The sequence below is a fragment of the Meriones unguiculatus genome, chromosome X (genome assembly GCF_030254825.1).
Source record: "Meriones unguiculatus strain TT.TT164.6M chromosome X, Bangor_MerUng_6.1, whole genome shotgun sequence".
NCBI classification, from domain to species: domain Eukaryota; kingdom Metazoa; phylum Chordata; class Mammalia; order Rodentia; family Muridae; genus Meriones; species Meriones unguiculatus.
The window spans coordinates 12,093,847-12,120,095 of NC_083369.1; the positions used below are offsets into that span (position 1 = coordinate 12,093,847).

General features: G+C 34.4%; 1 protein-coding gene across 1 annotated transcript in view; it reads left to right on the forward strand.

The window, feature by feature from the left end:
- Nucleotides 1-18,512, forward strand: part of Brwd3 (bromodomain and WD repeat domain containing 3) — a 102,938-nt gene extending 84,426 nt beyond the window's left edge. The window contains exons 34-41 of the mRNA XM_060375448.1: nucleotides 2,078-2,134; nucleotides 2,964-3,104; nucleotides 4,075-4,146; nucleotides 5,245-5,397; nucleotides 7,453-7,616; nucleotides 7,873-7,970; nucleotides 8,841-8,999; nucleotides 12,852-18,512. Coding sequence (XP_060231431.1) covers nucleotides 2,078-2,134; nucleotides 2,964-3,104; nucleotides 4,075-4,146; nucleotides 5,245-5,397; nucleotides 7,453-7,616; nucleotides 7,873-7,970; nucleotides 8,841-8,999; nucleotides 12,852-13,606 — 1,599 coding nt within the window. The 3' untranslated portion in view covers nucleotides 13,607-18,512. The remainder of the gene's footprint in view (nucleotides 1-2,077; nucleotides 2,135-2,963; nucleotides 3,105-4,074; nucleotides 4,147-5,244; nucleotides 5,398-7,452; nucleotides 7,617-7,872; nucleotides 7,971-8,840; nucleotides 9,000-12,851) is intronic.
- Nucleotides 18,513-26,249: the final 7,737 nt, after the last annotated feature.

Consider the following 26,249-nt stretch of genomic DNA (forward strand, 5'->3'; position numbering starts at 1 on the left):
TGTGTTTTGTCTTTTTCTTTACATTCAAGGTTTTTTTTGTTGTTTTTTGGGGGTTCTGTTGTTTTTCTTTTTTTGTTTGTTTTTGTTTTTGAGACAGGGTTTTGCTGTGTAGCTGTGACTGTCCTAGACTCGCTTTGTAGACCAGGCTATACTGGAATTCAAAGAGATCCTCCTACTTCTGCCTCGTGATTACTGAGATTAAAGGCATGCACCTAGCTTGCATTCAGTGTTTTAAAAGAATGTTTAGTTGATGATAATTTTAGGTATCAATATTCTATGTAAAATAGTAAAGGGTTTTATAATAATGTTAAGTAGATGCATGGAGTTACTACCTCATTCCTTTTTCTAAGTTTTAAATACAGCCATCCTTTTCTGAAAGAATTCAAATTAACATTCACAGCAAGAACATCATACCACTAACTATTTCAAAATGTTTAGTAGAAAACACTGCCCAAAGGTTTGCCATAAATCTCAGCATCTGCTTTGACATCCTGCAGGGTGGAGCCTTTCAGAGGCCCTCTGTGGCAGGCTCCTAACTTGTTTCCTGTTTACTCCTTCTTCTGATGTCCATTCTCTTTGCCTTTCTGAATAGGAATAGAGCATTTTAGCCAGAGTCCTTCTTGATTAGTTTCTTTAGGTGTACAGATTTTAGTAGGTTTATCCTATATAACTCAGACAACTAGGAATAGCGCTTCCTCAAGATCCAGGTATACCACTCCTAGGCATATATCCAAAAGAGACTCAAGTACACAATAAGGACTTTTGCTCAACCATGTTTTTAGCAGCTTTATTTGTAGTAGCCAGAAGCTGGAAACAATCCAGATGTCCCTCAATGTAAAAATGGATACAGAAATTATGGTACATCTACGCAATGGACTATTACTCTGCAATAAAAAAAACAAGGAAATCATGAAATTTGCAGGCAAATGGTGGGAACTGGAAAAGTTCATCCTGAGTGAGCTATCCCAGAAGCAGAAAGACACACACGGTATATGCTGGATCTTGAGAAAGCGCTATTTCTAATTGTCTGAGGAAGCACTGGATTGATTTCTAGAGTGATTGTACAAGTTTACATTCCCTCCAGCAGTGGAGGAGGGTTCCCCCTTCTCCACAACCTCTTCAGCATGTATTGTCACTTGAGTTTTTGATCCTAGCCATTCTGATTGGTGTAAGGAGAAATCTCAGGGTCATTTTGATTTGCATTTCCCTAATGACTAAAGACTTTGAGCATTTCTTTAAGTGTTTTTTGGCAGTTGATATTCCTCTATTGAGAATTCTGTTTAGCTCTGTATCCCATTTTTTAATTGGATTACTTGATTTGTTGCTGTTTAACTTCTTTAGTTTTTTATATATACTGGATATCGGCCCTGTGTCAGATATAGGGTTGGTGAACATCCTTTCCCAATCTGTAGGCAGTCATTTTTGTTCTGAAGACAGTGTCTTTTGCCTTACAGAAGCTTTTCAGTTTCATGAGGTCCCATTTATTGATTGTTGCTCTTAGAGCCTGTGCTGTTGGTCTCCTGTTTGGGAAGTTGTCTCCTGTGCAAGGCAAACTTTTAACAGCTTGTTTTTTCCTATGCAGTGTGTAGTTGGTTTGACCTTTGCCGGTGGTACCGGAGTCTCAACTCTGTGTTATCAAACCTGTCTCTCAGAGATATACTTAACTTAATTAGTACAAATTTATGTTTTCCCCAGAGAACTTATTCTTGAAACAACAATGTTTCATTGGGAATATTTTATAATTTTAGCATATCATGTGAATGAGTCACATAGAATTCACATAGAATAATTGTTTTTAGATACTAATATTTATCCAAATACAAAGTTTCACCTTTTCCCTCATTTCCTATTCTAGTTTAAAGAGAAAGCCTTTTCAGTTCTTTTCCCAGTTTATTTTCTTACCTGTACACAGCATATTGTCAAAGTTTGGAGTAAATCTCCCTCCCACATTTGTTCTGCTGCCTGGTCCAATGAAGGAAAGTTTACTGTCATTATCTTGCCATTTACTCGTGAATGTGTATCTACTTTGTAAGACTTAAAATGTAACTTGCCATTTTTCACTTTCCCTTTTAATTAGGAAGCAGAAATGGTTGATTTAGATTCAGATGGTCCTGGAACTTCATCTGGAAGAAGGGTGAGTAAATGTGACTTCCTGAAAACAAAACATTTTCAGGTTTCCTGAGTCAGAGATTTCACTTCAATTTTTGAGACTAGCTAGGACTCTTGGAAGCAAATACATAGCTTAAAGTGAGTTACTTTTATTACAGCAGTGCCAGTTGGGTTATATAGCCCAGTCACAGGAAAAATGACAGTGAGAGTGGATAAAACCATATGTTCTCTCTTCCTATGACAGGTCATACAGCACACTTTGCTCTTGCCTTAAAAAAAAAAAACATAATTGTGATTAGTGACTCACTTACCAAGTGTTTTATTAGTGACTCGCTATATAGGTACCCTCTGACTAATGTATTCCTTGATCTCAGATTCCCACAAGGAAAGCAGGCAGTCTGCACAGATTATGTTGTTTATACTGTATAAATAAACAGTCTTTACAATTCAAGAAATAGTTCAGACTCCCAAATACTGGCCACAGGCCAACATTTTAAGTCCAGTTCTGTTTGTGTGTAAGAGGAAGTAGGGAAACATTTCCTTGTCTGACTTTATTAGCAGTTTAGATTTTCTTAAAATGAAATTTTAGAACCTGAATTGTTGGCATTAGCCCTGCTTTATTTATTTATTTATTTATCTATCTATCTATTTATTTATTTATTTATTTTGCCAGACAGGGTGATGACATAAATTAAGAAACATAAGTAGAGGCTGTTGTGTTTTATATTAGTGACTGCTATTAGAGTGACAGATATGTTAGCTCAGCTGCTTAGAGCTTTACTTATATAATATTAGGCTTTTATGAGAAAATCAAGGAATAGTTAAGGAAAGATGTAATTCTGTTAAATCTCTAGGTCAAATGCCGAAGCAGAAGACAGTCTTTCAAGTGTAATCCTGATGCTTGGAAAAAACAATGCAAAGAACTACTGAGTCTCATTTATGAACGTGAAGACTCAGAGCCATTTCGCCAGCCAGTGGATCCTCATTCTAACCCAGTAAGCATACCATAATTTAAATAATTGTCAACAGGGCAATTTCCCATTGATAGCCAAGCTAGTGCCTATTTGTGAACAATTTGCCCAATTCTTACTTTTTATTCAAAAATTTTTAAAATAGTTGTCATGGACTTAGTATGAAAATTATATAGTTTTTAAACAAAACTTGAACCGGCTGATTGTAGTGGTACATGCCTTCAATCCCAGGCAGAGGCAGGTAGATTACCAGGATAACCTAGTCTTCACAGAGATCCAGACTAGCCAGGACTGCATAGTGAAACCTGGTCTAAAACAAAACAATCACCAAAAAATTTCTTTTCTATTCCTTCATGCTTTAATTTAATTTATTTGTTTGGTAGAGTCTATTACCTTCTAATGACACCTCTATACACTAGATACTTGATAATATTATATGTCAGACCTATTTATAGTAAATTTTTTATCAATATGGCTACTAAGAGTAATATACCAATATTACTTTTCAACAAAGGTAATATAACAGTTTAGGATATAAAATTACATTTTACATTTAAGTCAGGTCTCAGTATATACTCCAGGCTGGTGTAGGATTTATTATGTACCTAAACTGACCTTGTGCTCAGGGTCCTCCTGCCTTAGCTTCCCAAATGCTTGTAATAAAGGAATGAACTACTCTGTGCTGTGTCTGGGATTTCTTTTCATATACATGTATGACAACTCTGTATGCTGTAGACACTTGATAATATATGTGTGTATGATTTAGAATGAAAAATAAGTAACAATATTATATTCAATTGTTTGATTTGTTTGTAGGAAATTTGAGTAGGACATAAACTTGCATTTTTTATAGCAGAATATAGTAAATACAGAATTCTTTCAATTAAAACATAATTTTTATTTGTGCATATTTGAGTTTTGAATTTTTTTTTTTTACAAACCTTGGTCTGTCTAGTGGTGATGTGGAAACAGTCTGTGTTCTTTACCCTAATAGGCTCAACAACAGCAAGAAGGAGAATCCTCAGAATCAGCTCTTCCAGACAGACAAGATCCATCTCTTTCTGAGGTAAGTTTATATATATTCTTTTGAGTGTTACATTTAAAATTTTTCATAACACACACAGATTTTGTGTAATTCGCTCAGTTTGCCTTTTAACTCTACTTAAGTTTCTTTTTATACCTTTGCTTAATTTGTTGGTCATTTTTATTCTTTGTTTATTTTTTGAATCATCATGTTTTCCCAGTTGTTCTTCATGACATCATAGTTATTACTAGGAGATACAGATTTAAAGCCATGCAGCAAAGCAGAGAACATGCAATCTCCTACAGTATGTCTGTATCACAGATAATAATTCCTTCTGGGGCTTCCTTAAATAGTCAGCTGAGTATTTTAAGTTTTTGTCTTATTAGTGCTTTATTAGGCATAATCTGTTAGGGTATACTTTTGATGTTTTTATAACTTATCAAAATCAGTTTAAAGAAATTGTGGTTTTTCATACTTTGGAGAACATTTTCTCTTATTTATAATAACATTTCTCTGCCACTTTTAGTACTTTGCTTTCTTCTTAGAGACAAATTTGATGGTTTTACTTCATAATGATTCTAAGTAACATGAGTGACTGAATACTTAGTATGGATTTTACTCAATATATTCGGGCTGGTACTATACATACATCTGCTTCAGATATCCTATATGACAGCCCTAGACTTGAAAGATTTAAGTTAAAATGGATCTTCTTCTGTTTCGTAATTAAAGTCAAAGTAAGTTCTAAATCAATAAGACTAAAGACTTCAAATGAAATAAAAATCCACTCACCTTTGACATCAACTAATGACAACTTACATGAAATGTCAGAACTCAAAATCTTGGAAATATGTAGGTAATTTGTGGAGTGAATCTACTTAATTATACCTGAATAATTTCACCATCTGTCAGTAGAAACCTTTGTATCATCAGTTCATGCTAGTAACTTTTGACTTTTCTCTCCTAAGCCTTTAAACTATTATTTTCAAAAGGAATTGCCTTGGGAGTGAGAATAAATTGATAGACATAAAGGTAGTGTTTGTGTAACTTGCATCAATGGGTAATGTAATTCTCCATGCTATTTTATTTAGAATTATTTTGCATTTTGAGTATTTAAATGTAACACATTATCATTTATAGGATTATCAAGATGTTATAGACACACCTATGGACTTCAGCACTGTGAAAGAAACTTTGGAATCAGGAAATTATGATAGTCCTCTGGAATTTTATAAAGATGTTCGCCAAATATTCAGCAACTCCAAAGCTTATACTTCTAATAAAAAGTCAAGGGTATGAAACTAATATTAAATGTGCAGTTATATATATATCAGGCAGTGTTCTTTCCACAGTCTTTAATATTTGTAAACAAGTATATTCTACTCTTTGACACAGTTAATGAAGTTTGATTCTAGGTATCTTTTCCAAATTCTGGATTTTTTTCCAAGGCATATGTAAATACACTTTAGAACAAGTATTCTGAAATTAAGCAACCTTTTTTTCTCATCTAGCTCTTCTTTATTCTTTAATGATAATTACATCTGCCAGAGAAAAGACAAAGAAAGAAAAATTAATTATTTAAATACTCAAATCTTAATTGATAAGTGTAAAGGTAGTTGACAATATTAATTTATATAAAATGTCTTAATTTCGGATATTCTTAATACGGATATTCCAATTACTATCACAAATAGTGAACCCTATTGGGAAATTACAACTTTATTCATAATCATATCTATAGGTATTATCAAAACTGAAAATATCTTGAGAACAAGAAATAGTTACAGTAATATTTGTCATTTCTACTGATCTAACTGTTATACTAGTTAATTGATAGGTATATATTTACCTGCTTCAACTTTATATACAGTAAATTTTTACTAAGTTCTCTAGGAGTAATTTTTTGTTTCCCCCTTTCATCATAATTTTTATTTGACTTTTCTCTTTTGTTATGATTTTTAGAGTAAAAAGTCTGTAGAAAGTTTGAAAAATATGGAAAAATATTTTTAGATAATCACAAACTTTATCATATTTTTATTTATAGTTAATATGTAATGTGCTTACTTCTAGGACTATCTACACTAATACTTAACATTCATGTACTTTTACAACATTAGGTATATATTAAGACTTTGTTTTATATATATAATGACTTTTAAAATAATTTTTTTAATTATTTGAAAAGGTTACACAACATATTTTGAACATATTCACTTATTTATTACCTTGTCAAACCTCCCATTCCTTCCTACCCAACCTTGAGATTACTTTTTTTTTTAATTCATTCCTCATCAAGCCAGTTTGTGTTGCCCATATATTCTTGTAATTAGAGCCTGTTTTGATAATACAGTCAGCCTACCAGAGTCACATCATTCAAAACAAAACAAAAAAGCAAACAAACAAAAGCTGACTTTCCCACTCCTACCATGCATTAAATGCTACAGTTCCTCAACTGCTGGTAGGATTACATGTCAACCTTCCTGTCTTCTATTTTGTCTGTCTGGCACTTGTGCATGCTTTCACATTCTCTGTGGGTCCTTATGTGCATCTTTCCTGCTATGTCTCTAAAACACTGTTTCCTTGAAATCATTCACCACCTCTGACTCTTATTCTACCCTCTCTTCCTTGAAGATCCCCAAGCCTTGGGGTGAGATATGAAGCTGATTGGGGCCGAGCACTTTATGCTCTTTTTTTTTTTCTGCACATTGATCAGTTGTGGGGTTCTCAACATTAAGTACTATTTACTGCAAAGAGAATATTTCTCTCATGAGAGTTGCTAGATGCTCTGATCTGTTATGACTGTTTAAAAAAGGATCTTTGATAATATTTTTTATCTGACCATTTCATAGTTGGTTGGGATTTTGTTTGTTTTGTTTTCTTATTAGTATCCTGTTGCTAGAAAATTAGATTTAAAAAAATTCCACTCCGCACAAATAATGATAGTAGCTAATGTCTTTAATATCATTGAGCATTTTTTCATTTGTGTACAGTCCCCTGATGGTTTCTTACAACAGTTTCCCAGAGGTAAAATTATTAGCCAAAGGGTAGGTATATTTTTTAAAATTTTATGTACATATTATAAATTCCCTTACAGAATATTGCTTTAGTGAAAATTTTCTGTTATAATGTATGATGATTTTTTTCATGTCTTTCACAGCACTAAACATTATCTTTCAAATTATTTATTTATTTATTTACTGAAAATGACATCTTAAATCCTTAAATTTTTTTAAAAAAGTATGTGTTTTGCAGCTGGAAAGATGATGTTCAGATTGGTTCATATATGTTCATACTTTTATTGTATTTAAAGTAATTGCTAAAACAAGGCTGTACTTTCCACCTTTTCAGGTCTATAGCATGACTCTGCGATTGTCTGCCTTATTTGAAAACCACATTAAAAATATCATCTCTGAATATAAGTCAGCAATCCAAAGTCAGAAGAGGAAGAAGCCACGGTACAGAAAGCGCCTGAGAAGCAGCAGCAGCTCGTTGTCTAGCAGCAGGGCTCCCAGGTACACCCTGCCTCCACAGACGTAGATGTTTTAAAGGTTTTTGTGGCTGGTTCCTCATTTGTGAAAGTTAATGAATAAATTCAGGAAGTCTCTAAAGATTAAAGAACTCTGTTTGCTGTGTAAAGATGGAGTTTGTAGGCCAAAGCTATTGTTTATGTGGATTTTACTATGCCTTTAAATTTTCATTTATTTTATTTTATTTTTTGGTGATTAAAGTTTTAATTTTGTCAAATATTTTTTTTTTCTTTACTTACAGTCCAAAAGGAAAACAGAAGCAAATAAAGTTACAGCCTAAAAGTGACCAGAATACCTCAGTGTCTTATGCTAGGACTAGTTCTCCTTTTTCTTCTCCTGGTAAATATATCTTTGGTTTTTGATACTTTGATGCTGATTAAAGGATATAGAAGTGGTACCACTGTTTAGAGTGCAAAGAGCAAGAGGTTTGGGTTTAGAAAATTTGCATTTTAATTGGTATTCTACTTGCTAGCTATACGGCCCTCTAGTAAGACATTAGGTAAAGTTTTTTGTTTGACTAGGTGATGTTCAAAATCATTTTTTAGAACATTATTTTATGTTTATGAGTGCTTTGCTTACATGTATGCTTGTGTACCATGTGAATGCCTGGTAACCACAAAGCCAAGAAGAGGATGTCTGATGCTCTGGAACTTGAATTACAGATGGTTGTGAGCTGCCATGTGGGTGTTGGGAATCCAACTGGATCCTCTGGAAGAGCAGCCAGTGCCCTTAAATGCTGAGCCATCTCTCTAACCCCTGAGTAGATTAATTTAAATAGCCCTTTGAAAGTTCTATAACTGTATGCTTTTTACTATCTGTAGTATCTCTAAGAATTTGTACAATATATTTGTTAATATATGACTTCGAGATTAAATATTTAATGGAGGTATTTCCTTGGGTGGCTTTTTGACATTTTGCATTTGGAAGTTTAGTAATGATAAACTACTTGTTATCTTGTAGTTAAATAACTCATTTTTACTTTGCAGGGTGTGTTCTAGGGTCTTGCTAAGTAGCCAAGGTAGATCTCAAACTCACTATCCTGCTACCCGAGTTTCCAAAAAGCTGCTATTATAAGTGTCCTACCATTGTAATGCAATTTTTAATTTTGTAATAAAGTAAAATAATGAAGATAGAGTTTTAAAAGCAGCCTGGATTAATTTTATGAAAATAATTGAAATCATGTTAACATTACAATTTTTAAAATGTAAGTTTCAGATGCTGCTGAAGGTGTTTCACTATATCTACTTGATGATGAAAGGGAAGGGCCATTTTCTCCATCAAGTTTCAGTGGACATAGCAGAAATGGAAATAGCCATGACCCAGGGAATGCCAAATCATTTCGTAATAGAGTTTTACCAGCTAAACAAGGTAAGAAATTGAGTATGGGAGAGGTAACTTACTTTCTCATGATGGATGATGAGTCATAAGCTGGTATGTTATGGTAGCACAACTAGCATGTCCTAGCACTTAATAAGAATTGTAATACAATCAATTTTAAGTCAAAAGGAGCTTTATAGATAGCCACAGTTATGAACAGATGTATAGTAACCACTGTAAAACAATGTAAAATGAAATGAATAGAAGAAAAAACGAAATGAAGAATTCTTCTCTCGAGTGTATAAGAACCAGACTATTACACATGTTTAGGATTTTTCATATATTAAACCATGCTAAAAAAAATGAAAAAGACTCAAAAATCGTATTTCAAAAGATCTTATTCTTGCAGGCAATATCTTATTGTTCCACTAACTATATTTGAAGAAAATAAATTTAGTGCTTACAAAGATAACTTCATTTGTGATCATATGAATCTATCTTATATGCCAAGGGAATTAATTTCATAAATATTTGAAGTTTACTGTTATTCAGAAACTTTTGTATAGCACCCTGTACACACTCTGAGCATGCTCAAAGAAAATTTTATATTCAACTATTTGAAGTTTATAAAAATATTTAATTTCCTTTTACAAATATGTTACTGAAGTATTATTTTAACTTTATATAGATTTTACCAGATATTAACTTTCTTGTGCATTGTTTTATAATCACCAAATGACTTAGTAGACATAAATATATTATTTGTTATATGAAAAATATTGAAACATATTATAGTCGATCTGAGCATAAGACTGACAAGCATTTGAAACATATTACTTTAAAATGTGCTTTTATATCTTTTAATATTGTTCATTCTGATTCTGTTTCATTGTTCATACTTATACTACAGACTTCCTTACTTTCCTTCATGCAGGGGAAAATCTTAGCCTATATATTTCCTGTCTCTTTTGTAAAGGATCCTTTTGTCCTTTATAGCAAACCTTCTGCCCCAGCCACTCTACAAAAAGCTTTTCTTCCCAAATCACCACTAATACAGAGTTTTCTACTATTTTTAGCTCACTTGATTCTTGTCTCCTGCAATTAAAGAACTCTAATAAATTTGTTAAGTAAACAAGTCATCAGATTTTTATAAGGCAGAGCCTCACTATGTAGTTCATAGTTCACTTGGAACTTTATGTAAACTAGGTTAGCCACAAAATCAGAGACCTGACCGCCTCTGCCTAAGTGCTGAGATTAAACACATGTGCAATCACTCCTGGTTTAAGCCTTCTTCCTGATGCTAGTGCCTCTGTAAGTGTATCAACCCAAGCATCTCCTCATTCCACCAGTCTCATTTCAAGGTGCTTCTTAAAAATAAATTTCACTCATCATCATCTTTATGTCTCAATCTCATCCTTTTCATTCAGCTTAAATCTCTTATTTTTAAAGGGGTGATATCACTATGTGGTCCTAGCTCACCTTAGTTTCTTTATCTTTGTGACTTACCTTCCATAATACTGAGGTTTGAGGCATGTACCGTCATGTTAATTACCACTCACCATGTAATTACCACTCTACATTTCCCTCTCACATCTACATAGCTGTAAAGTCTTGTTCTTACTATAATTCTTTTTTAGTTTTTATTTGTGATTGTGTGTAGATGTTTGTCTCTGTCTGTGGGTTTGTGCGTGTTAATGAGGTGCCCACAGAATCCAGAAGACAGTATTGGATTCCGTGGAGCTGGAGATGTAATAAGTTTTGAGTTGCCCTTGTGGGTGTTGGGAACGGAACTCAGCAAGAACATCAAGCCCTCTTCACCACCTTTCTAGTCCCTCTATAATTCATCAATATTGCTGAAATAGCTTACCTCCTGCTTTTTGTGTGATACCAACATACTCTGTAGCTGAGTGTATTAGTCACTTCTGACAGCCATCACAAGAACCAGAGTGAGAGTCTTGAACATGACTTTTATTTTCTCACAGTTCTGGAGGCTCTAAGTTCAAGGAATCAAAGAGCACAGAGATTACTATATGACTAGAATTTTATTTTCTTCAGGGTTATAGAATACTACATTTAAGCTCTGTCCCTTGTCTGTCTCTATATTTCTCTCTCTCTCTCTCTCTCTCTCTCTCTCTCTCTCTCTCTCTCTCTCTCTCTGTGTGTGTGTGTGTGTGTGTGTGTTCCCACTCCTTGGGGTGATGGACTATGTATCTGCACTATATAACGTATGGGAGATATACTATGTAAGCCCGTGTGTATATACAATGGAGATAAAGAGAAAAACTTAGGAACTACCATTTTTCTTCCTTTTTCTCTAATACTTAAGACCTCAATTAACTTTCATTACTCCAGTCTCCAAAGTCACTTTGGGAGTTACCTCAACATAAGAATTCTGAAGGCATGTAATTCAGTCCAAAAAAACCCCAACTTACTAAATTAATGTTGTAATTCTAATCACCATACAATCCCAGACTTCTTCCTTTCTGTTTTACTCTACTGTTTTCTTCCTCTCTTGTTGGCTGTTTCTTCTCTATTACTATTGGTGCCTTTTCTTTATCTCTAAATGTTGAGATAGCGTAGTTGGTGTTCCTTATCCATTTTCTTTCCCTTTATTTGCTCTCCTGGACTGAAAATTTACAGAATTCTATCTCTAGCTCAATATCTTGTGAGATCTAGCTTGTGCTTTCATTTCTTTTGGGTATGTTTATGTATGAGCAAATACAAGTGCATATAAGGAGCTGAACCCAGGGGGTCATGCATGCTAAGCATATTATCCTTGAGCTATCCTCTTGACTCCTGATTATCTTATTACATCTCTCTCTCTCTCTCTCTTTTAGATTTCTACTGTTACCTAAAACTAGAAAATTTACTTTTTCTCAGCAGATTGCCCAAACTTGTTTAATCTTTGGTGTTTCCCAACTTAACAAAATTTCTACCCATTTTCCAGTTTCTTAGACTATAAATCCTAGAAGATACACTATTTCATTCTTAGTATTTGACATTTAACCCCCCTCAGCAGGTCCGATTGGTTCCGCCTCTGAAATAAAAGATTTATTCTGCTTGGCCTTCTAGGAGGAAATGTTCTAATAGATTAGATATCATTTGACACTTTATTGTGTCCTATCTAGACTACTCACTGCAGAATTTTTTGTTTTGTTTTGTTCTAGTTGATTTCTACTTCTATTTAACCATCTTCTACAATCTGTTCTCTGTATAACAGCAGGAACATTTTTAAAATGTTAATCAGATGGTTTCCTTTTCTAGTCATCTACCATTTTATTCTTGTTAAATTAGATTCCCTTAGTTCTATTTTGACTACTCAATTTTTTTTGCCAGATTTCACTTCATTAATTCCTTATTTAAATGTTACATCCTAAGAGACATCTCTTTGATCTAAATAGCACTCCTAACCACAAATATTTTTCAATCTTATTTTCATTCTTTAACATTCATCTCTACTTAAAATTTGATTCATTATTTCTTCACTTTGTCCTCAGTAGTATATGATAGCAAGGACTTTTTCTCATTCATCCTCATGTTCCAAATTCCTACTGATACCTACTCTATACTAGGTAATTGCTAAGTATTTGTTAAGTGAATGAGTGAAACTTATAATTTATTTCCTTATAATTCTTCTTCTGTTTAATGCTAAAATTTCTGCCCAGATAAGGCCACAATACTTCAGTATCTTTTTTTACTCCAAAAGAAGCAGTGGAACAAGAATCAACACTGTACTATCTTTCCTTTCAAATAGATCTAATTATCTATTTAAAAAACTTTGATGATTCTGTCCAGTCAGTCTTGAGCACTAGATATTTGTAGTATATCATTTTGATTTTGAATCTCAATGACTGTCTTATAATGTCAAGACCTAATTTTTAAAAATCATTCATTTTGCTTTAGATCACTCCCTTGATGGGCCTCTTACAAATGGTGATGGCAGAGAGCCCCGAACAGGAGCCAAGAGAAAACTACTCAGTGCATCAGAAGAAGATGAAATCATGGGAGGAGAAGAAAAAGAGATGAAAGAAACAAAAGAAAAGGCACATTTATCCTCCTCAGAGAGCGGAGAGTTAGGATCCAGTTTAAGTTCAGAAAGTACCTGTGGCTCTGACTCTGACTCTGAATCTACTTCCAGAACAGATCAAGATTATGTAGATGGAGATCATGACTATAGCAAATTCATACAAACCAGACCTAAAAGAAAACTCAGAAAACAACACACCAATGGAAAAAGAAACTGGAAGATGAGAGGCACAGGAGGAAGAGGCAGATGGGGAAGATGGGGTAGATGGAGTAGAGGAGGCAGAGGCAGAGGTGGCAGGGGAAGAGGGGGTCGAGGAAGAGGTGGAGGTGCAGGGCGAGGGAGAGGACGAGGGAGAGGAGGAAGAGGTGCCTCTAGAGGAGCTACCAGAGCCAAACGAGCATGTGTTGCAGATGATGAATTTGATACGATGTTTTCAGGACGTTTCAGTAGACTTCCTCGAATTAAAACAAGAAACCAAGGCAGGAGGACTGTTTTATATAATGATGATTCAGATAATGACAATTTTGTGTCAACTGAGGATCCTCTGAATCTTGGTACATCCAGATCAGGCAGAGTACGTAAAATGACAGAAAAAGCCAGGGTTAGCCATCTCATGGGATGGAATTATTAACAGTTAAAGAATTTAGAGTAATTTTTAAAATAAAATCAATGGCCTTCTACTGCAGGGAATTTACCAGAAAATCTACAAAGCAAGTTGTGTGGGGACTTCTGCTTCCTTTCACATTGGTGCTTTTCCATTATGCCAGTATACATTTGTTTCAAGACTTTTAATCTCCACACTTCATTTGTTCAAACAAGCCTTACTCATTAGGCCTTAAATTAAAACAAAATCTGCCCACACATACATGTGTGCACATATACATATCCACACACGCGCACATACACACACACACACACACACACACATCACATCACAGACACACTACAGATTTACTACATTAAAGGAGCATTCTGCTTCTTAAGAGTAGCATGACATTTTTATCTCAATAAGATATCCCTCTTTGCTTTTGTATCACAGAAGTATAGCACCTTCTTACAGAGTTTTATATAGTTTGCTTTTGCCATTTTGATTCCTATACCCAGTAATAATAACTTTTGCACAATACACCAATCCTAAAGGCAGCTATTAAATGTTTACAGTTTCTATATTGTAAGAACGATCTGGATTATTTTACTCTTCCCAGGCCAAACTTTCATGAACTGTACTGAACTGAAGTATATATTTATACTGCAGTTTTGGGGTGGGGTGGGGGTATCTTGATATGCTTTTCATTGATTTGCTTAATTCACGTTTAAGGTGAGAAAGGGTTGGTGCCTTGTAAATATGTAGCAAATCTTTGTGGTGTGTCCTGATGTGTGCATTAACTTTATTAAAAGAGAATACTTGAGGTATCAATCTAGACAAGGTGCCAAATGCAAAAGTTTCTTGCATCCATTTTTCTTTTCCTGTTATATTTTATTGCATTAATAGAACTTGTGTAGCTTAAAAATAACTTAAACATTTGAAAAATCCTCATCCACAAAGAATAACTGCTTTGAACAGTAGCTCAGCTACCTCTATTAACTACAACTACTGGAAATGCTAAGGAAAATAGATGCTGTTACTCATTACTAAGGAGAACTAGAACAAGTTTGGTAGGGATGAATACTTCTAAGTTATAAGCTGAGAATTTTCAATAATCGTATTGGCTCTCAAATTAATAGTAGTAATTAACAAGGTTTCCTAAGTATTATATGCTCTAGGTTTTTGTAGACCATATTTGTGTAAGTAGACTTGGTCCTACTACTTATATATCTCTGCTACCACTTAACTACTTAACAGATGTAAGTTACTGGTTTTCATTTGAATCTTAAAAGGTCTCAAAGCACCTAACTTGAGTTGGAATATTTTGGCTAGCTAATACTTGGAATCAACTTTAACAGATTCTTCTCTTCTCATTCCAAAGGGTTCTTCTGTTCTAGACTTCCAGAAAAAGAGCCTCATTGCACTGCAGATATTTTGAATCATGATTTTATAGTTGAAAACTCTTTCAAATCATTTGTGGTCTTGTTTACAGCAATAGAGTGCACGTGGTTCCATAAGTGAGCTTCAGTTCCAAGATCAGTTTTATTCCTCAAATTTTAGATAGCAGTTGTGCTACTTTGTTACATAAATCCTTGAAGTAGGAGGGATAATAATTGATCTCTGCTTTTGTAACAGCAGTTTTGTTGCACTTAGATCAGACTTGTGCGATAAAGCATTTTCTTAATATATGCCTGGTAGTCCAGGATATTCCTTAAGCTGACGTGTTTGTCTCATGCTTTTGATCATTTCATGCATCTGAAAATCTGTTAAGTGCAGAGGAAGGAGTACACACATAACTTTGCTTTTTGGTGGCGTGTGGGGGGGTTATTCTTGAACTAATACCCTTAAGCAATTTTCACTTGCAGTAGAAATGATGTTCAGGCTTTAAGAAAGTATAACGAACTGTTAATGGCACTAATGTCTGTTGCTAGAGAGCAGACCAAGCTGATATTTTTGTTGTTGTTTTTCTTCACAATACCAAAACTATTTCTGGTTATAGCTCAGCTGCCATTTTAACCATAGTATAGATTCAAAATGTTCCCATTTGAGAGTCTACATTTGATTTTTACTAAAATACACTATTTCAGTTATTCATCTCTTGGGCATTTAGACTAAATTGGGCCTGTGTTTTCCTGGAGTCAATAACATTTTGTCCTACAACAATCAACATAATATAGTTGCTTAAATTCCTAGTTATACCCAAATATGTATCATGTGTACCATTTTAGTGTGGAATTTTTGTTGACATTCTTCTATGAAGAGATGACCTCTTGAAATGTAGAAGAATTGCCATTTGTGTGATGTTAGCTGTCTGAAGCTTTATTTATAATTTATTTTGGAAAATAAAAATGCCACATTTATTCCCCAAATGTCAAGATTTTTTAGGCATACATAATTAGAATAACAAGGCTAAAGACATTTTAAGCATATTTTATATGTAGTGAGATACTGTGAAATACTAGTGAACAGCATTTTGCTGTGATGTTGATTTCAGTTATTAGAATTTAAAGAGTTAGTCACCAGGTTATGTTAGGTGAACATAGTTATCATTTATTATAAAACAAACAGATATGTTCTGTTTGCATGCAAATTATTTTCATAAGTTGAAAATAAAAGTCTGGGAAATAATATTTTTACTTTTTTAATCTGGACTTCCCTCTTTCCCCAATTTATATTTTAGGTTTTTTTAACAGCACTCCCTAAAAATGTGTCATAATTTGTATCATATTGACTAATTTATCATTTCAGTTTTCTAGAGATCTTTTAAACCTAAATAAGATCTGGGTTCAGCCATAGCAAAGAAAGTAGGAAACAAGTTCAGAATTCTGCAAATGAAGACCACTGTTCTATTTAGGCCCATGAGAATGTACACATGTTTAAGTTTAATCCTATGCTATATCTGAATAGTCAGTAAGCTATAATATTCCTCATGAATGCTAATGTTCTGATTCCAAGCTTTATGATCTTAGCATGTGTATATGTTTATAAAATTGAATCATGTGTTTCTTCTCTGGCTTGCTGTTTGTGTCTCACCTAGCAATAGGATGCTCTCCAAAACATTCACAAACCTACTAGCCTAATAATTAAATTTGTTTTTTGTATAAGTGTTTGTGTACTTGTATGTATGTAGCTTTTTTCAAGTTTGACATACCTTCTCCCAGACATTAAAAAAGAGAATATTTTATATGGAGGACACTGTCTACCAATTATTTGCCTCTTTAGAACTCAGCCTGTGCATTTGTTAATGCTTAATCATCCATGTTTTGTCTTCTTGATAGCTAATTCTGATTTTGTCAGATAACTGTGTCTTTCTACCCTTTTAATTTAATTTGCCTTTTTTGTTTATTTTTCTTTCCCTCCCCAGAAATCAGGCTTATTCTAGAATTCTTTCATAAAGTGCTTTGTTTCACCCAGATGCAAAGCAACTGAGTAAGATTTCTAAGTTTCATTCTACACAATTGAGTTCTCATACACCTAAATTAGCTTTCAGATATTTTAAAGTAGAGTGATTTATCTTGTTTTTGTTCTAATCATGTAGGTTGTCATCAGACAATACAGTGATTAAAAGAGAAAAATGTGAATACCACTTCTAACTTTTTAATAAAACTTTTCTTAGCATTTTTCAAAGTTTGTAAGTTTTGTGGTAATGATGCACACCTTAATATATGTATGGAATCATTTTATGCACATTTGCCAACTGGTACTTATCTTTAAAGCTGAATTTTCGTGCCCTTAAAAAAATGACTCTTAAAACGTGATTTTCTTTACATCCAGCAATTACAATAACTTTTGGAAATCTGAAATTAATAGTTCTGGGAGAAAGAATAGGAGTTTTGATATTTAAAATCTTTTATTTAAAATGCTATCCACATTCCCCAACATCTTTGTGGCAGGCAAGGTTTTATGAATATTACTGCAATATTCTAAGATCATGTTAAAGCTTGTTTTTAAAATTCATGGTGAAATATTTGCATGTTGTTTTTACTTTACGTGTCTTAGCAGAGTTTCTTCACCAAGTTAATTTTTCACATTTACAAAGTTTGGGCTCAAAATCCAATATAAAATTAAATGTTTTCATGGTGCTGTATTTTGTGGAACACAGATAGCACTCAGGTTTCTTGATATTTATTCATTAATATAGTCTTATAATCATAATCCTTGAGTATTTCTTTTGTTGCCTTTCCTTTCCTCTCGTGCTTGCTCTTTTATCTCCACTTCTCTTTCACAATAAAGACTGCACTTAACCTAGCGTACTTTAACCAGACTGGAAGTTTCTGATTCATTTTTGAGAAAAATAAAATAGAAAAGCCCTGCAGCTTAGAGTTAAGGTGTGTTTATTTATATGTATACCCATTTCTTATTCTAATACCTAATTTAATTAAATCTAGACTATGGGACTTAGACATATAAAAGCATGGTAATTATTTTCTAAAAAATAAAATTATTGATATGTATTGAGATCACCATTCATAATTTACTTTTAAAATCCCATATTGAAATATCTAGAAACCCAGATGGAAAATGTGTTTTTGCATATGGCATCAAATACACATTCGGCAGTACTACAAATGTTAATTCTTTAAACAATACTGTGGTGATGGCAATCAGTATTTATTTCTTTCTTCTGTAACTTATCATCCCTGTCTTTTGTAATCCTTTGCACAGTATTAACAAAACTGTACTTTACGTTTGTTCTTAGTGTCCATAAATTTTAAGATCGAGAAACATTCAGTTAATAGTTGATGTGATGTTGTATATGGGCAGAATGTCTATTAAACTAAAATTCGGTGGGAAAAAAAGTAAACAAAACTGGCTTGGTTTATAAAAGATGTTTTGTTTGGCAGTTGTTGATCATTATAAACAATTACCTTCAAAGACAAAAAAAATACTGGACAATTTGTTGCCATTCTTTATGGGATGTTTACAATAAAATTCCAAGTGTTTGGAATCATTTGCACTCTTGCTGCTTTATGCCTTAATTCATACTAGAGATAAATTAACAAGGAAAAAGAAATATAAAAAATATGATTAACTTTTCTACTATCCCACTTTAGAGATTGTATTGTGTAATCCTTGGATCTTCTTTGTCATAAGATATTTCACTACTATATATATTTTTTTTAATTTTAGAAACTGAGTTGCTTCCTATGAAAAAAAATGTTTCCTATGCTTTCTAATATTATTTGGATCACCTTTAGGTAATCAGTATGATGGTAACACTTTGAAATGTGGGCTGCTGGGTACCTTAAATGGCAGTCCCCACCCCCCCCCAAAAAAAGCACTCATCAGCTTTTTGTTCTGCAGAGATTTTTGAGAAGAATAAATTTCTAATATATTTATTGTTAAATTTTAACAGCTGAGCTATGGATACCTAGTATTTCTTATTTGGAGTTAAATTGCCTGTGGACTTTGAATATATAATAAATGGTGCTTTAATTTGATGTAAACCTAGGAGAGAGGGAAATGAAGTGAGCTGGGATCTGAATGTTTTACCAAGAATACTCATCCCTGGCCTTAAATCTGTATCCACAAGTTTTCTCCCAATGTCAAGAATTCTACTGAGTTCAGGATAAATAAGCTGGCCAAAGCCTGGTCTTCATCTTAAGATGCAGGCTCTTAGAATGTCACCTCTTTTCTAGCATTGGATCCATTGACTGACAGCCCAATTTTCACAATACCCAGATTGAGGTCTGGACAAACTTTGTTATATTTGTTTAGCTGTTTGATTGATTTAAAATAGCCCTCTTTTATGATGTAAATATGTAACTTTAAACTTTCTGTGTTAGCAGGCTTTGGTATTTTCTTACTTCACCCACTATATTATTTAGATAGAAAAATTAAAGAATTTTTATGACGAAACTTTAATGAAGTATTCAGAAGATTGTTTGCTTTGTTGAGAAGATCAAGAAAAAAGTGCTCTTTGCCCTCTCTATTACTTACCACTTACTGCTTAAGGCTACTTTTCAAAAATGCACAAAGTAATTTGAAACTAATACATGGAGCTTGTGAATTAATTTTTAAATGGGATTTTTGGTGCTATGTTTAAGCTCATTTACTTCATTTACTGTTCAAGTTTTTTTATATAAGAACTTAAGACAATTTTTTATGATGCATAATGATGGAAGACCAAATATAACATTAAGTAAAATAAAATTTTTATGGTGTTATTTTTCTCCCAAAATTTGGAGTGACATTTTTCTTTTCTTGTTTTGTAACTTTTTAGTAACCTTTCTTTTGCCATCTGTGGTAACTGACTTAATAAAGTTACTTCTCACCAGAATATAAGCATCTAGTAGCTAATTTTAGCAATATTGTTAGCATACTAACCTTTCAACATACACTGAGGACTTTCAAAACTCTATATGCTTTTATTAATTTGTAAAATTCTACTTAATAACATGCCTCATCGGTGCCCTGAGAGTTTCCAACTCTAAATTTTCTCACAAACATTTTGAGAAATAAAAGCACTTCAAATCATTTGACACAGGCTACTAATGTTAACTGATAATGTATTCTGTTTATTCTTAGCGACGTTTTGTGGTTTGTTTTTGTCCTATTGAAATTCTAACTAGAATTTATATAGGAGCATGTGACTTGTATTAGGTATTTTGTGTACTTCAAGTATTTCAAGTACTTCATGGAAGGCAACTTACCGTAAGGTTTTTCTAGTTTGTCATTTTACAAAATGTCATTTTGAGTAAAATATGCTTCCCAAATTATATGATAGACATTTTAACAGGAGATTTCTTTTTTTTTTTTTTTTTTACCCTTGGGTATTGTTCATTTGAAATGTCAGTAAGGAAGTGCTGATAGTTTTGGATTGTTTCCATATGTTGTTTTAATTTATAAAGTAAAGTATATAAAGTTTATAAAGTAATTTATAAACACCTGTATGCAGAAAGCATAACTTATTTGATCTAATCTGACCTCATAACATATCTTAACCTTGACACTTTTAGTTTCTAAATCTTTTATCACATATTCTAATTCTTCAACTCTAAATTGTCAGAGTCCAAAGCACAATCTTTCTCTGGAGTTGTATGATAATTTTCTTCCTATATAATATTTACTAGCAGACGTTTGTAGACTGTACTGTACTGTTCCACCCTAGGATTGTTCATCTGTAACTTCTGTGTGGTTTTTTTTGGGAGAGGTCCCATTTTTAGTTCATTTAAGACCACCTCCTTTTAATTTCCAAATAGAAAATATAAAAGAAACAGAATTGTTTTCAAACACAGAAACAGTGGCTGGAGTTGAAAGTATTGTTGATGGCACTGTCATAGGATGTCAGTGCACTCCAGGGCATTTCAGTATTCCTGAAGAATAAACAAGGTTTTTCTTTCCTCCCGCTGGGATGTTCTCAGCATAAGTCACTGCTGTTTGACATATTTTTCCATGTAGGTGATATGGAGCCTCTAAGTCATGCTGACAGTTGGAGTAAGCCATCCCCGATCCCAAACCAGAACCAAAGGCTATCAGCCACATTTTTTTAAATTTATTTCTTTATTAATTACAGTTTATTCATTTTGTATCCCAGCTATAGCCCTCTGCCTCATACCCTCATAATCCTTCTTCGCTTCCTATGCCCCTCCCCCACTCCTGGGGAGATCCTCCTCCCCTTCCATCTGACCCTAGCTTATCAGGTCTCATTAGGACTGGCTGCATTACCCTCCTCTGTGGCCCGGTAAGACTGCTCCCCAAAAAAGGGGAGGTGACCGAAGAGCCAGCCACTGAGTTCATGTCAGAGATGGTGCCTGGTCCTATAATTGGGGAACCCTATTGGATACTCAGCTGCCATGGGCTGCTTCTGTGCAGGGGTTTGAAGTTATCTCCATGCATGGTCCTTGCTTGGAGTATCAGTCTCAGAAAAGACCTCTAGGCCCAGATTTTTTTGGTTCTGTTGCTCTTCTTGTGGAGCTCCTGTCCTCTCCAGATCTTTGTATCTCTCCCTTCTTTCATAAGATTCCCTGCACCTAATCCAAAATCAGTACCTAGCTTCAACAACATGTCGGCCATGCACCGGTCTCACTTTCTGATTAGATCAGACTCAGACATGTCCCCCTCCAGCAGCTTCAGTATTCCTCAAGGCCGGGCACTTTGTGTTTTTTTAAGCACTGTAATTTTTTACAGCACTTTAGAGTTTACAAAATTTATTCTTCAAATATAGTCTTAATCACCAGAAGGACTGTCGACTCCCTTTTTTTTTTTTTTTTTTTTCATATGAGAAAAATAAATTTCAGTAAAACCAGGTAGGTTTGTAGCTAGTAAGTAAATCAAAAACCCTTGATTCATCCTGGCAGGCAGTGGTGGTGCACACCTTTAATCCCAACACTGGGGAGACATAGTTAGAGCCTGATCTCTGACTCAAAAAACAAAATGAAAGAGAGAGAGAGAAGGAAAGAGAAAGGAAGGAAGGAAAGAAAGAAAGGAAAGAAAAAGGAAAATATCAAAAACAAAACTTGATTCATCCAGGATACCCACATCTAGGTTTTGTTTTTTTGTTTTTTCCCATTGGCTTTTTCCTAGCTCATGCATATAAGCATAATCTGAAGAGAACTTTTCTATTTGCTTCTGGCTCAGTTCCCCCCACCTCCAGTTTTAGGATGTGCTGCTGAGGTGAGCTTATGGTTCATAGTTTTAATGACAATGTTCACTAATGTGTCTTCAAGCTTTTTTCTACTTCGGGAACATGGTGAGATGATTATAGGATCTGACACCATGGGTAACGTGAGTCATGAGATTGTTACTGATACTTCCGATGCTGTTGTGTCACACTGCTCATTGAGCTGATGAGAACTATGCCTGGAGTGACCCTTCAGTCAAAACATACTACTGTCTCTTCTCCATTCCTAGATAACTAGAGGGAGTGTAAGCAGCACAGTGGTATTTCATTGTGCTATAAAATGATCTGATAGGGCTAGGAGAAAAGGAGTAATAATCCACTCAGGAGCAGGATGAAGGTTCTGTTCATTGTAAAATGTGAAAAGATGGGTAAGTAAGGCTGACTAATTTAGAGTTATGGAAAATAAAAATACTAATTTCAAATAAATTGTGGGTGATAGAGAGTGCACAGGGAGAGGAAGAGCAGTAGAGGAAATATGACGAAGCCTTGGACTCTAAAAGACAAGTTGTAATCAGTAGTAGTGCACACTCACATTTTAGTAAAGGACCAGTGTTGGAGAAGAGAACATGAAATCAAAGGAGAAATCAGCACAGCTTTGTACAAAAATCAGTGAATGAGTTCTTAAGTAATGATGATAACAACCCAAATAACAGCTGAAATACCTGTAAATGATCTTAATTTTTTCCCTTAAACCAGTGGGTCTTAACCTTCCTGATAATTGCTCCCTTTATTAGAGTTTCTCATGTGGCAATTTCCAAATATAGAATTATTTTGTTGTTACTTCATAACTGTAATTTTGCTACTGTTAGGAATCATAATGCAAATATATGCTATGCAGTATATCTGATATGAAGGAGTTGCGACCCACAGGTTGAAAACCATTGCCTTAGCATTTCAGCTAAGTGCTGAAATCTTGGAAATAAAATCCGAGCACCGTAACCTAAGCATTTTCAATAGTGCATTCTTGTATCCATGACTAATTTCATGCACATCAGTGGGGCTACACTGTAGATAGCTTTCCTGTCTTGAAACTTAGCAGTCGAGTTATTTTTTTGTTGTTATTGTTATTGTAATCCTGTCTCACCGAACACATCTGAGGCCAAAGATAGAAATCAGTGAAGTTTAAAGTCTGTCTATTAATAGAAATGTGTGCAAAAATAAATGCTCAAGAAAGTGTAAGAATTTGTAGAGAAATTAAATGAATTATGAAGATTGTGTATACAAGCGGGCTTTACACTGTTACACTAAATGCAAGTCTTCTTACCTTCCATACTCTACATGCTTTTTCCAGGTCAAACGTGAATTTTTTTTTTTTTTTTTTATGTAACACGTTATGTGAGTTTCAGATGGAAGTTTTTAGAAAATACAAAAAACAAGTTTGTGACTTACTGTTCCCTGGGCTTAATTAATACCCACCCCTACCCCCCCCCCCGGCTACTTCAAATTTTTTTTCTCAGTATTTAATATCCTCTTTATAACCGGACATTTAAAAATTTATTCTAAAATCTAAACTGTCCAAGACAAATTATTTCATTAAGAAAACATCATTTCTCTTTTAATACATAAGATTCTTTGGAATCCTGACCATGACTTCTTTTCTCCTACTTAACACTGGCCAGTGGTGATCAATTGGTAAGAGTTTGATTAGTCCTTTACTTAATCTTAAGTAAAGTGAACCTGAGATTTTGAGATGACTCAGGGGATAAGAGCACTGACTATTCTTCCAGAGATCCTGAGTTCAATTCCCAGAAACCACATAGTGGCTGAAAATAATACCTATAGGGATCCAATGCTCTATTCTGGCAAGTAGGTGTACTTGCGGACAGAGCACGCATACACTTAAAAAAAAAAAAAAAGAAGAAGCAAATTGAACCCTTGAATACCCTAACAGTTCTGGCCAGAAACTCCCTGTGTAGACCAGGCTGGCCTAGAACTGAAAGAGAACTTCCTGCTTCTGCCTCCCCAGTACTGGGTTTAAAGACATGGGCAAACAGCCCAGGTTTGCAATGGAATTTTTGAAACCTTCAGGACTGTTTCAGTTGCAGTTGGTTATAATATATCTTATTATATCTCATGGTGACACTGTTGACCTTCTAATTCTCACGTTGCTTACATTAATAGGATATAACTCAGAGATCTTGTGCTCTTGGTGCTGCACTTAGATGCCATTCTGTGCCCTGCCCTGCATGTTTCACAGTGTGTCTTTAGGTTGGAGTGTCCATATTACTAATTTCTAAGGTTGTTTCTCACTTTCTTCTCAACAATTAAAGAGATAAAAATTGGGAGGAACAGATGTTTATTTTACAAGTTTTTTCCAGAACTGGGCAAAAAGAAATTCTCATTTCCCTCTCTGCCATGCCCTTGGTGAGAGAGACAATTTGGTTAGGTAACAAGCTTCTCTCAGGTTGCCTAGGTTCCCTTGGGTAACATTTCCTCATCCTCAGCATGGAATTTCTTGGAGAAATTTAATCCTTAGTGACCCTGACCTTAGAAGAGCTAAGTAGGGAGAGGGTAAGTAAGAAGACACGCTAAAGTCTCTCTAAGATTCATCTAAGAAAAGAGAGGTTAGTGAGTTTGGGGGGGGGGCATAATAAAGAGTAAAAACTCTTCAGTCTTTGGAGTTTGGATGTAATTTGTTCTCAAACAGCAGCTTCAGATACAAATCACTAGAGATAATACAGAAGCTGAGGTGTGGTTTTGTATTTTTGCTGTGGAATGGATGAAAACAGATTATTTACATCTATTAGTGGTAATCAACCATTTTAATGTCACAATCTTGGTAGGAAGCTTATAATAAGCTTCCTGAAGTGCAAACTTTATTAGGAAGTCATTATCATTAGCTCAATTTACAGATGACAAACTTGCATAGGAAAAATTATTGCTAAAGTTCTTACTGGTAGTAAATGGTAAGATTTCCACTTGGATCTTATCAAAGGCTGTGGGCTTGTTTAGTCAGTTTACTGAGTTTCTTTGGTCAAGTCTCTTGTTTTTCTTGGTTCCGTTGCAGTTATCTGTGCTTAGTTGAAATTGAGCATTAACATCTCCGGGGCTTCTTATTCTATTCTTGGAATGTTCTTGCTTCTTTTTGTATCTTCTTAATCTCTAAAAGGAAAAGCTATTGAAGACTTCTCTACCTCACAAGCTTGGTAAGCCCCATTATCTGAGTTAAAGTTACTTATTTCAAGGCAAATCTTCCCTCTGAATTGTTTGGGAGGCTTTCCTAAGGGAAAGCTTACCAAGTGCAGCAATATAAGGAAATTGGACATTGAATAATGGCATAGCAACGTGAACTCCAATGACATTGTTCTCAGTAAACCTTGTGGAAAATATTTTGGAAATCACTAAAAGATGCTAGGAAAGGTCCAGAGGACAAACAGTAAACACACAGATCTAGTCAAGAAAACCGATGATAACTCATTATGATAAGTAAAAATCTGGTATTTAAGGTACCCCTGCTCCCAAACACACACTTTCCTCCTGGTTGGAGGAGATATCAGTATCCCTTGGGCCTTGTGCACTACTCTGTGCATAAACTGGAATTCAGTCTTGCTGCTGCAGACTCAGATGCCAGCCCAGATAACCCTTGCCCCAGCTCATGAACTATTTACATACCATGAGAAAAGCCTCAGTTACTGCTTTACCCTTCTTAAATTCTCAGCTCTAAGAAAGTGTGGGTGGGGTTGACTTTCATGCAGAAATTTGACATTCCAGAGCCTTGACTCACAGGTTTTGCCTGGGGTAGGGGAGAAACCAGAGAGAAACTCTGAGTAAAAGACCCTAATCTCATCCTAGAGACAGTAAGTATTTCCGTGGAATCTAAAAGTGATCTTAAAGATAGTGGAACCTCATGACTGTAGTTAGGCACTGTGACAAAAGGCTCACCTATATATGGTGTCTCAAAACAAAGAGATTGTGGAGAAAGGTGACTAGATTTCTAGGCAGAGACTGGGGAGAGCAAAGAAGAAGACAGTTTTTATTGGATTCATTTTAAGTGTAATCTATTCCTGCTGTAAATGAATTTTTTTTTCCTGGACAACTTTTGACACCTTTTATTTATTTTTCTTT